General features: G+C 55.4%; 2 protein-coding genes across 6 annotated transcripts; both read right to left on the reverse strand.

Moving 5' to 3' along the window:
• Window positions 1-250: 250 nt before the first annotated feature.
• Window positions 251-4,777, reverse strand: C1QC (complement C1q C chain). Of its 3 annotated transcripts, none has more exons than XM_054489294.1 (3): window positions 4,653-4,777; window positions 4,163-4,356; window positions 251-1,135 (listed from the first exon to the last, which is right to left on the reverse strand). In XM_054489294.1, exons 2-3 carry the CDS (start codon window positions 4,341-4,343, stop codon window positions 579-581), a joined length of 738 nt encoding a protein of 245 aa, XP_054345269.1. In that variant the 5' UTR covers window positions 4,344-4,356; window positions 4,653-4,777; the 3' UTR covers window positions 251-578. The 3 variants fall into 3 exon arrangements, with proteins under 3 accessions (XP_054345269.1, XP_054345277.1, XP_054345284.1); XM_054489302.1 differs by having other exon boundaries at window positions 4,630-4,744; XM_054489309.1 differs by lacking the exon at window positions 4,163-4,356 and having other exon boundaries at window positions 4,653-4,742.
• Window positions 4,778-8,165: 3,388 nt separating this feature from the next.
• On the reverse strand, window positions 8,166-11,736 carry C1QA (complement C1q A chain). 3 transcript variants are annotated; one of them, XM_054456844.2, is made up of 3 exons: window positions 11,654-11,736; window positions 10,578-10,767; window positions 8,166-9,531 (listed from the first exon to the last, which is right to left on the reverse strand). In XM_054456844.2, exons 2-3 carry the CDS (start codon window positions 10,738-10,740, stop codon window positions 8,957-8,959), a joined length of 738 nt encoding a protein of 245 aa, XP_054312819.1. In that variant the 5' UTR covers window positions 10,741-10,767; window positions 11,654-11,736; the 3' UTR covers window positions 8,166-8,956. The 3 variants fall into 3 exon arrangements, with proteins under 3 accessions (XP_054312819.1, XP_054312825.1, XP_054312835.1); XM_054456850.2 differs by having other exon boundaries at window positions 10,578-10,747; window positions 11,654-11,731; XM_054456860.2 differs by lacking the exon at window positions 11,654-11,736 and adding an exon at window positions 11,496-11,591 and having other exon boundaries at window positions 10,578-10,747.
• Window positions 11,737-11,969: the final 233 nt, after the last annotated feature.

Consider the following 11,969-nt stretch of genomic DNA (forward strand, 5'->3'; position numbering starts at 1 on the left):
GCGGTGCCTCTCCCCCAAAAAAGTGACAGCAGATGATCCCTTGGGGACCTCTGGCAGCGTGTAACCACACTTAGAACATCTCTCTCCCACCAGGCCAAATGGTGCTGAGTGTCCCAACACTGGCAGCCAAGCTTTCCTGAGCACCCACCAGATGCCTTGAGTCCAGAGCCCACAGACAGCTATGGCTGATGCAGAGGTGAAGATCCAAAGCTCAAGGAATCAGCAATGAGGAATCTGAGCCAGACATATGTATTGATTTCATGATTTATTTATACATCTCCCCACCCCTTCCAATACGTGGAAAAAAAAAAAAAAAAAAAAAGAATGGCAGTACCAGAAGGCATTGGTTAAGTGTCACAGGAACCACACAAGCAGTGTATCCTAAAGAAGTTCAGAGGAAGGAGAGAACCCATGGGGTGGGGTGCAGCGGGGGTGGGTCAGGGTGGGCTTCCTGGAGGAGAAGTACATCTGGTGGGGAGAATGGTCTAGGCAAGGATGCAGACTGGCCGGTAAGGTGGGTCCATGCAGGAAACTGAGGGAGGTGGAAGGCCTGTGGGGCTCGAGCCCATCTGCCTGCCCTAGTCGGGGAAGAGCAGGAAGCCGGAGAAGACGCTGTCGGAGCCCTGGATGCCCACCATGTCGTAGTAGTCATTGACAGCCAGCCACACCTCCTCGCCCACCTGCAACCTCAGCAGCACACCGCCTGAGTTGACCTGATTGGTTTTGGATGTGTGGCCACAGAAGGTGACCACTTTGACGCCACTGCGGTACAGCAGCACGCACAAGTTGGCCGTATGCGACGCGTGGTAGACAAAGTAGTAGAGGCCGGGGACTTTGCAGGTGAACTTGCCAGTGCTTGTGTCATAATCTCCCTGTGGGTTGGTGAGGACCGCGTTGAATCTGATCAGGCTGTTGGGTGCCGGGGGCTGGTGGGTCTGCCGAGTGACCGTGAACACTGACTGGAACTTCTGCTTGTATCTGCCCTCCTCGCCTGGCTCTCCAGGGATGCCCATGGGGCCGGGCACCCCTGGCATCCCAGGGGGTCCCATGGGGCCATTTTTCCCAGGATGGCCAGGTAAGCCGGGTTCTCCCTTCTGCCCTTTGGGTCCTCGGATCCCGGGAATGGCTGGGATTCCTGGAGATGGAGAAGGCAGAGAGAAAGTGATAGGGTGGGGGACAGGGAGGAGGGACCCTGAGGGTGTCTTCCAGGGAACACAGCGCTGGCATTTGGTCTCTAGAATCCCCTTCCCATAGAAGGGCTATCTCCCTAGAAGCAGGGTGCAGGGAGTTAGGCTTTGGCTGGAGGGGAGAGAGAGAGTCTGGTTCAAGTCCTTCTTCTCCACCGACCTGCCCTCTGACCTTGTCTAAGGCACTTCCCTGTCTCTTGGCCTCAGTTTCCACATTTGTGATGAAGCAAGTAGGGAGCTCAGAGCTGGGCGGGATCTCAGATGCCATGACTGTCAGCCCACGGACAGATGGCATGTGGCCACAAGTATCTTGTTTGGCCTGCACAAAGTTTTTTAAAATTTTTAATTGGAGCCCAACATGAACAAATTCAGAACTTATTTGAAATTTGAAATTCACCTTCTTGACAGAAAATCAGAAGGTTGGTCAGAGGCAGCTTAAGTTTCAGGTTCTATCCACTTGCATCAGCCCCTTCAAGACCTTTTGCCTAATTTTGTATTTCTAATTTTTTTCTACTTTTTTATTTTGAAATATAGAGTCAAAGAAAGTTGAAGAAACAGAAGAACAGGGACTCTTCACCCAGTTTTCCCCAGGGACACAGCTTGCATGACTAAAGTATAATGTCAAAACCAGGAAGCTGACATTCCTAGAATTCACAGAGCTTATGTAGACTTCACCAGTTTTATATACACTGCGTGTGTGTGTGTTTGTGGTTCCAGTATAATTCTGTCACATGTGTAAATTTTTGTAACCACTCTCACCTCTGCAATCAAGCGTATCTGTCAGTTTGTATTATTTTTCATAAAGAGGACCCTCAACATTTTATAAGCTTCAGAGTCCCACAAAACCTATATCTGCTCCTGAGATGGATTCCCCAGGTTAGCACATGGGAACCACTGGAAGGAGCCGAATAGAAGCCGCCCCACTGCAGGGCCTGCTCTCTCCAGCTCACCCCAGCCCCACTCAGCCCACGTCAGCCCCCATGACAGCTGGCCTGGGTCAACTTCCCTCATGTTACTGATGAGGAAGCCGAGTCAGAGACTTGCCCAAGGCCGTGCAGCCAGTTTGAGGTGGAGTCAGGTCTCTAACTCAAGTCTGGAGAATCCCAGTGTCTCACTCTGTTCCAGCCCTGATGATCTGAGCCTTTGTGAGATTCTTCTCCCCTTATCTAAATCATACCCATCTTTTAAGGGCTGACTTCAGTTTCCTCTTCTAGGAAGCCCTCCTTGACCACCCCCATCAACCCTCATGTTTCCCTTCCTCCTCTGACTTCTGTCAGGCTGGGTGTATGTGTAGACCCATTTATGACAGATCCTCTATGGCTTATGAACCTCTTAGGCCTCACCATTAGGAGTGTGGGGTCGGGACCCAGCAGACCTGGCCTTCACACCTGTGACCCTGGGTGGGTGACCTCCCTCCCTGAGTCTGTATTTGCTCAGTTGAGATACGGGCATAATAGAAGAGGGAGTCCCTGAAAGGGTGGAGTGGGAGAAGGCACAGTGCCAGGCACACCATAGGAAGCGTGCTCTGGAGTGTCTGGTCCTCATGATGGCTGCCAGTGATGCTGAGCAGAGCAGCGTCTCATCCTTCGTGATGTCTTCAAACCACCAATTGAGAGGGGGCCAGGAAACAGCAATAGAGGGGGGGCTTGAGAGGCAGCCGAGGGCAGTGGTGGAGAATGTGGACTTGGGAGTTGGACAGGATCCCACTGTGTGACTTTGGACAAGTTGCTCGGTCTCTCTGAACCCCAGCTTTGACATTTGCAAAATGAGGGTCAATCACTTCTTCAAGGGATTGTGGCCTCGGTTTTATCATTTCCTAAACCTGAGACCACACCTGGAACTTGGGGGCTCAATCATGGGTGGCCATCAGCTACCCTGGGCAGGGAGATGGTCAGAGGCAGCTGTGAGGTACAAGCTCCTGGAAAATGGCAGACCTGGAGGCCTCATTGAGTTTTGAGCTTACCCTAAGCTCACCCTAAATTGGAGAATTCCTTCTGGAATGTTGGTGCCATTCCCTCTATCCAGGAGGGAAGATGATGGTGGGACCACTCCTAAGGACATTCCTCTCAACTGGCCTCCCTCCTTTCCACCGCCTCTGTCACCCCATCACCTCTGCTCAGTGTCACCCCACGCTGGCTCCAGGCATGCCCAGCATCTGAGATGTGCCCAGCTCACTCACAGACAAGGCACTCACACCCCCCAGGGCTCCAGTTCCAGCCCCAGTCACCCATTCATAGCCTCAGCCCCCTTCTCTTATGCCAAGGATTGCCTGTGGACCTCCAACAGAAGTTTCTCTGGCTGTGATCCTGACCTCTTACTCCCCACCCCTCCAACTATCCAGAATCCTAAGGAAGGAGGTGAGCATGGATATCTGATAAAACCAATGATAAAATAGCCTACACCTATATAGACCTCCCAGGTGCTCAGGGCTGTTTTGTATTTAAGTTAACTTAATCCTCACAGCAACCCTGTGAAGCAGGTGCTACCATCTCCTCATTTTACAGATGGGGAAACTGAGGCACTGTGAGGTGAAGTAACTTGTGCGGGATCACATAGAGGGAATCAGTGGGGCTGGGATTTGAACCCTAGCAGTCGTGCATTGGATATATTCACTGTGTGGCCCCAGCTTCCCCAGGTGCCCATGTTGCAGGGCAAGAAGACTTTCCCTGCACTGTCTCCTGTGAGCCTCCTGGTCACCTTTGAGGGCAGGCGCTCTTATTCCCTCCCTATAATCGGGTGAGGAGGAGGAGGAGCACGGAGGTGCGCCGGGCCCAAGGTCACCTCTGGGGTGGCCTGAAGCCTGGGCTCTGAGGATAGAGGAGCCAGACACACCATGAGAGTCCGACTCTGCCCTGGGGCAGGTGTGACAGCAAGGCAAGCACTTACTGCTGTCCCCCGCCCCCTTGGTCAGCCCCAGACAGACACTCTGATCCCTGCCCCAGACCCAAACCCCCAAACCAGGCCAGCAGACTCACCTGGCTCCCCCTTGGGCCCCGGCCATCCGTCGTACCCGTCCTTCCCTGGTGCCCCGGGCAGGCCGGGCATCCCTGGGATCCCGTAGCAGCCTGTGTTGGCTTGGCCCCTGAGGGGCAGCAGCAGCAGGAGCAGCAGCAGCTTCAGCCCAAGGTGGGGCAGGGAGCTGGGCCCCATGTCCATCCCGGAGAAGGAACTGGGAGGGAGAGAGCTGAGCTGTCCCTGCCAGCCCCTCGCCTGTCCCGAACCCTGTCATTCCCCAGGGCCCGTCCTCCTCAGCCCTCGGGAGCTCGCCTTCCTGCCTCCCCCAGGAGCCTCACCATGGATGGATGGTGGGACCTCTTCTTCAGCCCAGGCCCTGGGGCCCAGCAGGAGTGGGAACCCTCCTTCCCCTCACACACCAAGCTGCCCCTGGCACCACATTTCAGGAAGGTGGCGGAAGGTGGAGGAAATGGCCATCTGCCCATACCTGGGCAGGGGTCCAGGCCTCACCTGCGGGTGGGCGGTTTCTGGCCTGGCACAGAGATGTCCTCAGATCTGCTTTCCCTCTCCCAGGCAAGAGGACACGGTGTCAGAATGGTCAGAGCAAGGATTGCCCAAAGCAGGGCTGGGCCCCCTCCCCTTCTCGTGCCCTCCCCCAATCCCACATCCCCTTTCCCAGAATTTTCCCTGACTTGACACTTTCTTTTGGGTGCAGAGCCAGACTGACCACAGCAATACCCCTGTCCACATCCCCCCACCGGCAATCAGTGTCCGAAATGAGGAACTGTCCCCTGCCCCAGCATCTGGCTGAGGGCGTGTGTGTGTGTGCGTGTGTGTGTGTGTGTGTGCGCGCATGTGTGTGTAAACGCAAGCCCCCAGGGCACAGATCTCCCCCAGAGTCAGGTTCATCCCATCTAACGACCAATGTTAGCATTTGCTGTGCCTGAGACTCAGTTTTCCCAGAATCCATAGGAGGAAGTTATTATCCCCTTTTACAGATAAGGAAACTGAGGCTCAGGAGGATGTACGCTGTTGCCCAAAGTCACACACTGAGTGGTCTCTTGGGGCCCAAAGCCTTGCTCTGACCCCTCTGCTCAGCTGCCCCCAGAAACAAGCCTCACATGCACTTGTCAAGTTGCAAGCCTTGTTCTAGAAACTTCCATGTGCCCCATCCCAGTGGCCACACTTGAAGGTGGACCCCCAGGATGGATCCGCTTTGGCGGCAGGCAGCTGTTGTGGTGCACGGGCTGCCCCGGCTAGAGCCAGGGCCCTGGCTTCTCCTTCCAGCCCTGTCACTCCACGGACCAGATGCCTTCAGCAAATCACTGGTCCCTCTGGCCTCCCTTCTGTCTGCTGGGGTGGCCTTGGCTTTCAGTATTGGTGCCTCTTCCTTCGCTGGGGCACCTGGTCTTCCCTGACGGTTCCATCTTCCCTGCCAACACCACCCTCCTCGCCTGCATCCTGGGGGTGCCCTGCCTTTGGGCTTGGAGCCCACCATGGCTGGTGAGGGGCTCCCCATCAGGACCAGGCTGGCAGAGCTAAGATGCCTTCTCCCCTCTCCCTCTTCTCCTCACATGAGATTCTAGGGATGAAGGGGCTGTCAGGCAGTAGCAGGGCTCCAGCCTCGACCCCACACCTGCCACCTGTGTCTATTGGTTCCCCCTGTGTAACATGGAGGCTTCTTACAGCTCCAGGCCAGTGGCTGGGATTCAGTGCACAACACACGTGCGATGCCTTGTCCCGTGCCAGGCATGGGCAGGTGTTCAGAGCTCTTCCCCTGCCTCGCTGAGGAACCCTCAGGGTCTCAGTCTCCCCTTCTGTGTCTCCACCATGTGCCATGGGGCTGCAGAGTGTGGGGTGTGTTAAGGGGCATGAACGCACTTGGCCCTAGGAGTCCCCGGCGGGCGGAAGCCTGGGACGAGAAGAAATGATGGACACTGCATTACGGGACTGGGGGCCACCCAGCCTGACAGCACTGGGCTCCTCTCCTCCCTCTTCACTTCCTCTGTGCCTGGGTTTGGCTTGTCCAGCAGGTGGCAGCCTCAGCCCACGCTCAGCTCTCCTGTGCCCCGCCCACTTGGCCCCTTTCTGGGCAGCTCCAGTTCATTCCCCTCCCGGAGGGTCCAGAGATTTTGCATTGGGGTAGTGGGTGGATGGTGGGGTATGGGTAGGATTTACGGTAAGGGGGTGGCCGGGCACTCCGTGCACACCCCATTTCTCTAGCTTGGCCTCTGCTGCCGCTGATGAGGCCTCCACCCCTGGCATTTTCTTTGCATGCCCTAACCCTGTGGGGTCAGGCACCCCTGGTTCAGCCCCAGGGCCCTTCCCCTTTCTGGCTGTGTGACCTTGGGTGGATGTCCGCTTTCTCTGAGCCTCAGTGTCCACATCGATTTTGCTGGGATTAAATACATCAATGGCCATGGAATGCCCAGCACGTAAGTGCCCGAAGACCTGTCTCTTTTCCCGGCGCCTGTTAAACAGTGTGTGTTCTGGGTGGGCGAGATGGGGGGAGAGCAGGGCCGATCTGACTCTGGAAGGGAGCTGAGAGCTACCCTGAGGCTGTGGAGGGTTCGTCCTCTCCCTGGGCCCACCTCACTTCTTCCTGACCCCCAAAGGCTCTTGGCAGGGCAGGGGCAGTCCCTGGAGAGGGTCTTGTATTTTAGAGGTGGGTATTCAGGTTGTGCACTCGAGCACCATGAGGCCATTTGTGCATCAGGCGGTGGATGGGAGGGACAGCCCGTGTTTCTGAGGATGGCCCTGTGGGAGTTTGAGTGTATGTGTGTGGGGGGAGTCCGTGTGGGAGAGAACACAGGCATTCTGAGGCTCGTGCATGCTGGAGTGAGGAGGATGTGTGTCCCTGGGTGAAAGGAGAGTGTCTGGGACACATGCGTAAGAGAGAGAGAGCATGCGATGGTTCATGGATGTTACTTGTATGTCTGAGGCAGGGGCTGTGTGGTATGATGGCTCCTGCCTCCCTGAGTGTGTCTGTGGGTGTGAAGACATAACTGGTGTGTGTGTGTGTGTGTGCAGCACAAAGCTAAACCCGGCTTCCTTTGAGAAACTGCATGGGGCATTGGACATTTTCAGATCTGAACTCCTGGCCTCCTTATTTCTCCCGCATTCGAGGGACAGGGTGGGGTTTGCTGCTTCGTAGTAGCCTCCAGACAGACAAGTAGGGCCCTGGAATGCACTGTGAGCATTCAAGACTCTCCCAGCCCCCAGCCCAGGCGGAATGTCCAGCAGGCAGCAGAGGCAGCAGCCCTGGTCTCCACACCTGCTAGGTGGAAGCCCAGGGCTGGACTCAGGAAACCTAGCTTCAGGAAGGACTACAGAGTGCCCTTGGGCCAATTGCTTCCCCTCCCTGATTCCTTTCCCTGCCTTCCCAATACAGGGTTGGAAAAGCACCTGTGTGATGCGTCATGTGCTTCATAGAAGCCGGGAGGCTGGTGAGGGTAGTGGTTAAACACAGGCTTGGGCATCAGTAAGACTTGGGTTCAAATCTCAGCTCCTTCCCGCCTCCCCACCCCCCAATTTTTTTTTTTTTTTTTTTTTTTTTAGAGATGGAGTCTCGATCTATCACCCAGGCTGGAGTGCAGTGGCGCGATCTCAGCTCACTGTAACCTCTGCCTCCCTGATTCAAGCGATTCTCCTGCCTCAGCTTCCCAAGTAGCTGGGACTACAGGTGTGCGCCACCACGCCTAGCTAATTTTTGTATTTTTAGTAGAGACTGGGTTTAACTATATGTTGGCCAGGCTTGTCTCAAACTCCTGACCTCAAGTGATCTGCCCGCCTTGACCTCCCAAAGTGTTGGGATTACAGGCGTGAGCCACTGTGACTGGCCCCCAGATCCTCCCCTTAGATGCTGATTTGCTGATTGATGCCTACTCCTCACAGCCTTAGTTTCATCATCTGTAATGTAGGGCCATCATACCATACCCAGAGCTTGATCATAAAGATTAAATAAAATATAATAATAGCAAAAACTTCCATAGCCCTTGTTATAAACTGAGCACTGCTCTACAGTTTTCATATATTAAGTCATTTAGTCCTCCCAATGACCCTTTGGGATCATCAGTCCCACTTTACAGATAAGGAAACAGATCTCACAGCTCGGTTAACATGCACATGATTAGACAGCTAATAAGTGGTGGCATCAGGATTCAAACCTGGGTAGATGAGGCTGCTAGGACCTGCTAAACATATCATGTGAAATACTAAGAATGGGCCGGGCGTGGTGGCACACGCCTCTAATCCCAGCACTTTGGGAGGCCAAGGCTGGCGGATCACTTGAGGTCAGGAGTTCAAGACCAGCCTGGCCAACATGGTGAAACCCCTTCTCTACTAAAAATAGAAAAAATTCACGGGGCATGGTGGCAGGTGCCTGTAATCCCAGCTACTTGGGAGACTGAGGCAGGAGAGTTGCTTGAACCCGGGAGGCGGAGGTTGCAGTGACCGAAGATCACTCCATTGCATTCCAGCCTGGGTGACAAGAGCAAAACTCCATCTTAAAAAAAAAAAAAAAATACTAAGGGCGGGCCTGACTCTTAAGCACTGGATTGTTATTATTCTTAGGCCTCCCTCTCAGTGCCCCGAGTAGCAACTGAAGCTTATGTTCAGCAGACACAGACACAGGTGTTTATTCCAGGAAGAGGTCTAAGAAACGAGCTTCTTAGAGCATGTGTCATGGGGCAGCCAGTCCTGGGGCTCTCGGAGCCAGCCCCCTCCCTTCAGCAGCTGAAGCAATAGTGCCCCCGTTTTACAGAGCGGAGCATGGAAGCCAGAGAGGTGGGTAGGGGAGGGGGTCCTTCCATGGCTCAGGCAGACGGGAAGATGAGGAAGCCGCTGAAGACGCTGTCGGCCTCAGAGCCCTGGTAAATGTGACCCTTTTTGGGGTCTTTTTCGACCCAGACCTGGTCACCCTGCTGCAGCTGAAGCACCATGCCCCCTGACACCACCTGGAAGAGCCCCTTGTTGGTGGTGTCACAGAAGCCCAGGGAGCGTCGGACCTGGCCCCTTGAGGAGGAGACGATGGACAGGCAGGTTTCCCACTGGGACACCACCTGGAAGGTGAAGTAGTAGTAGCCGGGTACAGTACAGATGAACCGGCCCGAGTGGTTCTGGTATGGTGCTTCCTGGTTGGTGATGACCGTGTCGAAGATGACCACATTTCCCCCCATTGGGGGGTTCCGCCGAATGGCCGAGAAGGCTGGTCGCGGCTGGTCCTTGATGTTTCCTGGGTTGCCCTTGGTGCCTTTAATTCCCGGGATGCCACGGGTCCCGAGGGGGCCGCTGGGCCCTGGGTAGCCCACCTTGCCGGGGTTTCCAGAGAGCCCGGGTTCCCCCTGGTCTCCTTTAAGGCCTTGGATGCCTGTCCGGATGCCAGGGGCCCCTGTGGGGAGAAATGCCAGATTGGGAGTGAGAGTCCAATGCCTACTGGTCCTCAGGGAGACAACTGGACCCCCTGAGTCTATGGGATAAAGGGCAATGAAGCACTTGGGCCTTCAGGACATCGATTCTGACTGGCTGTGTGACTTTGGGCAAGTGTCTCAACCTCTCTGAGCCTCCACTTCATCTGTAAAGTGTGAACAGGCACTTGGGAAAGTGTCAGGTTCTGGGAAATGCATGGAACTCTGGCTGCTGTGCTGTGCTCCTGTCCAAGGCTGAGGACTCCATACCCCTCTGGGGCACTGACCTTGACTTGGCTTCAGGTTCAGGGACCCCATGTAGGATGCCCGGATGCAAATTATTGCAAATGTCTATGTGATCTTTCTGGTCTGCTTTGGACTAGGAGGCCCAGGGTGATTCCATGAGACTCCCTTTCCACTTTGGTCAAGACCTCCCCCCTTTTCCATCACCCTTGGCCTTTCTTCTAGAATGTGAGTCTCTGAAGCCTAAAGGTGCTGGGGAGGGGGAAGCAGGGACAGTGTTGGGGATGCTGGAAGGAAGTGAAGGGACAGATGCAGTTATTTGATCCCTCTCTATGTGCCAGGCAGTGTTATTTTTCCATTTTACAGATGAGCCCACTTAGGCTCAGAGAGGGCTAATAACTTGCTTGAGGTCACATAGCAAGGCAGTGGCTCCTGAGTCTGAACTCTGAGTCCTCTTTTTTCTGGCAAGAGAACCATGAACAAGGACTCAGCATTGCTGCCAGAACTTTCACTTTCACTGCTCAAAGCAAGTCATTCTCCAGAGGGGGAAGGTGAAGCCGAAGAAAGAGGGCCCAGGCAGTAAACGGGGAGTGGAGAGGCCTGAGGACATGGCCCGGGGAGAAGGCTAGGCCCCCCTTAGCCCCTGGGGCCAAGTACAAACTGGAGAGGATTCATGGGGCATTGGGGGCAGACGGACTCCTGATTCTCAGTGCCACCCCAAGCCTTTGCCCTGGAGGCCAAGCCAGGCCAAGGTCCGAGGGGCTGGGTCCCGAGGGAGGGTGCTTACCTGGCTCCCCTTGCTCCCCCTTGAGGCCTGGCCGCCCCGGTCTGCCGGGTCTTCCTGCCTCCCCTTTCTTCCCGTCTGGTGCTCGGCACAAGTCCTCGGTCACCATAGAGGCCAGCGATATGGCCAGCACACAGACCACCAGCCATCCCCGGGGGCCCTCCATGATGCGTCTGTGGAGACACGGGAGGGCCTGGGCAGGTTGGACATCACACTCACACTCAGCTCACACCCTTGAGTCCCATGCACACAATGATATATGCACAGTCCTCCCCCAGTGCACATGCACCCTCCGGGGCTCTCAATGTCCACTCTCAATCCAGCCCCAGGGACCCTACACATATACACAGAACCACAAACTCACATCCACACATGCAACCGAGCACACCCACATCATCACACACTCACACAAACACAGCCTCTCATCCACGCACCTACAAAACACAGTAGGCAAACTCAGAAATCCACTATACCCCCCCTAGACACACAACTGATACCCAAATAGACTCTGTCCCTCACTTGCACGGACACACACATTCATACACTCCCACAGGTAATAAATTTCATTGAACAAATATGTATTGAGCGCCTGCTCCTTATTTAATTAACACTGGCTCACCCAGATGGTGGAGCTCTGCATACACACAGGAATTCACAAACGCCCAAAGGGACACCTGCTCACTCTTCTGCATGCTCAGCGCCTTTCAGCATCCACCTGAGCATGGGTGGCTGGCTGCCCCCACAGTCCCCTCTGCTGGGTCCTACTGCCAGCTCTAGTACCCCAGGCTTTTCCTGGTTTCTTATGTGTTATGGGGCCAGGACCCAGGAACCCTGGTCTTACCCTTCAGTTGTTGGGTCTAACTCATCGCCTCTCACCCTCCCCCAAGCCCTGGCTCAAGGAGTTAAGGTCCCTCCACTCACCCATTCTGGGTCCCGGATCAGTGCTGCACCCCCATCCCTGTCCTAGAATCAGCCACAGTTATTTCCCTCCCTCCCTGCCTTAGCTGCCCAGCCTCCTGGACCAGCTCCCCTGGGTCCCAGAACTCCGCAGCTCCCTCCCTCTGGGACTCTGGCCTCACCTGCCTCCCGTTGTTGACTCCAACTGGATGCTCCTGCCCTCCGCCCAGGGACCCTGTGGGCTGCCCAGCAGGAGTGGCGCCAGGCTGTGGCCAAGTTTCACATCCCTTCCTACTTCCCCTTCTCCAGACCTGCCCCCTGAACTTCCCCAGGGGCCAGAAGCTCACCAGGGACATTTCGAGCAGACTTCAGCAAGACTGGGACATTGGGCGTCCTGCCCCAGCAACAGCTGGTGTGGGGATGGGGGCAGTGAGGCCAGTGCCTGTGAGGATGTGGGGTGGAGGCCGTGCAGGGTGAGGTTCTGAGAACCAGAGAAGC

Source organism: Pongo pygmaeus, chromosome 1, assembly GCF_028885625.2.
Source record: "Pongo pygmaeus isolate AG05252 chromosome 1, NHGRI_mPonPyg2-v2.0_pri, whole genome shotgun sequence".
Lineage (NCBI taxonomy): Eukaryota > Metazoa > Chordata > Mammalia > Primates > Hominidae > Pongo > Pongo pygmaeus.

Bases quoted from the DNA above. Each gene is read 5' to 3' on its own strand.
- C1QA (XM_054456844.2), bottom strand. From the start codon at position 10,740: ATGGAGGGCCCCCGGGGATGGCTGGTGGTCTGTGTGCTGGCCATATCG. The intron at 9,532-10,577 runs GTAAGCACCCTC...TTCTCCCCACAG, and splicing joins GGGGGAGCAAGGGGAGCCAG to GGGCCCCTGGCATCCGGACA.
- C1QC (XM_054489294.1), bottom strand. From the start codon at position 4,343: ATGGACATGGGGCCCAGCTCCCTGCCCCACCTTGGGCTGAAGCTGCTG. The intron at 1,136-4,162 runs GTGAGTCTGCTG...CTCCATCTCCAG, and splicing joins GGGGCCCAAGGGGGAGCCAG to GAATCCCAGCCATTCCCGGG.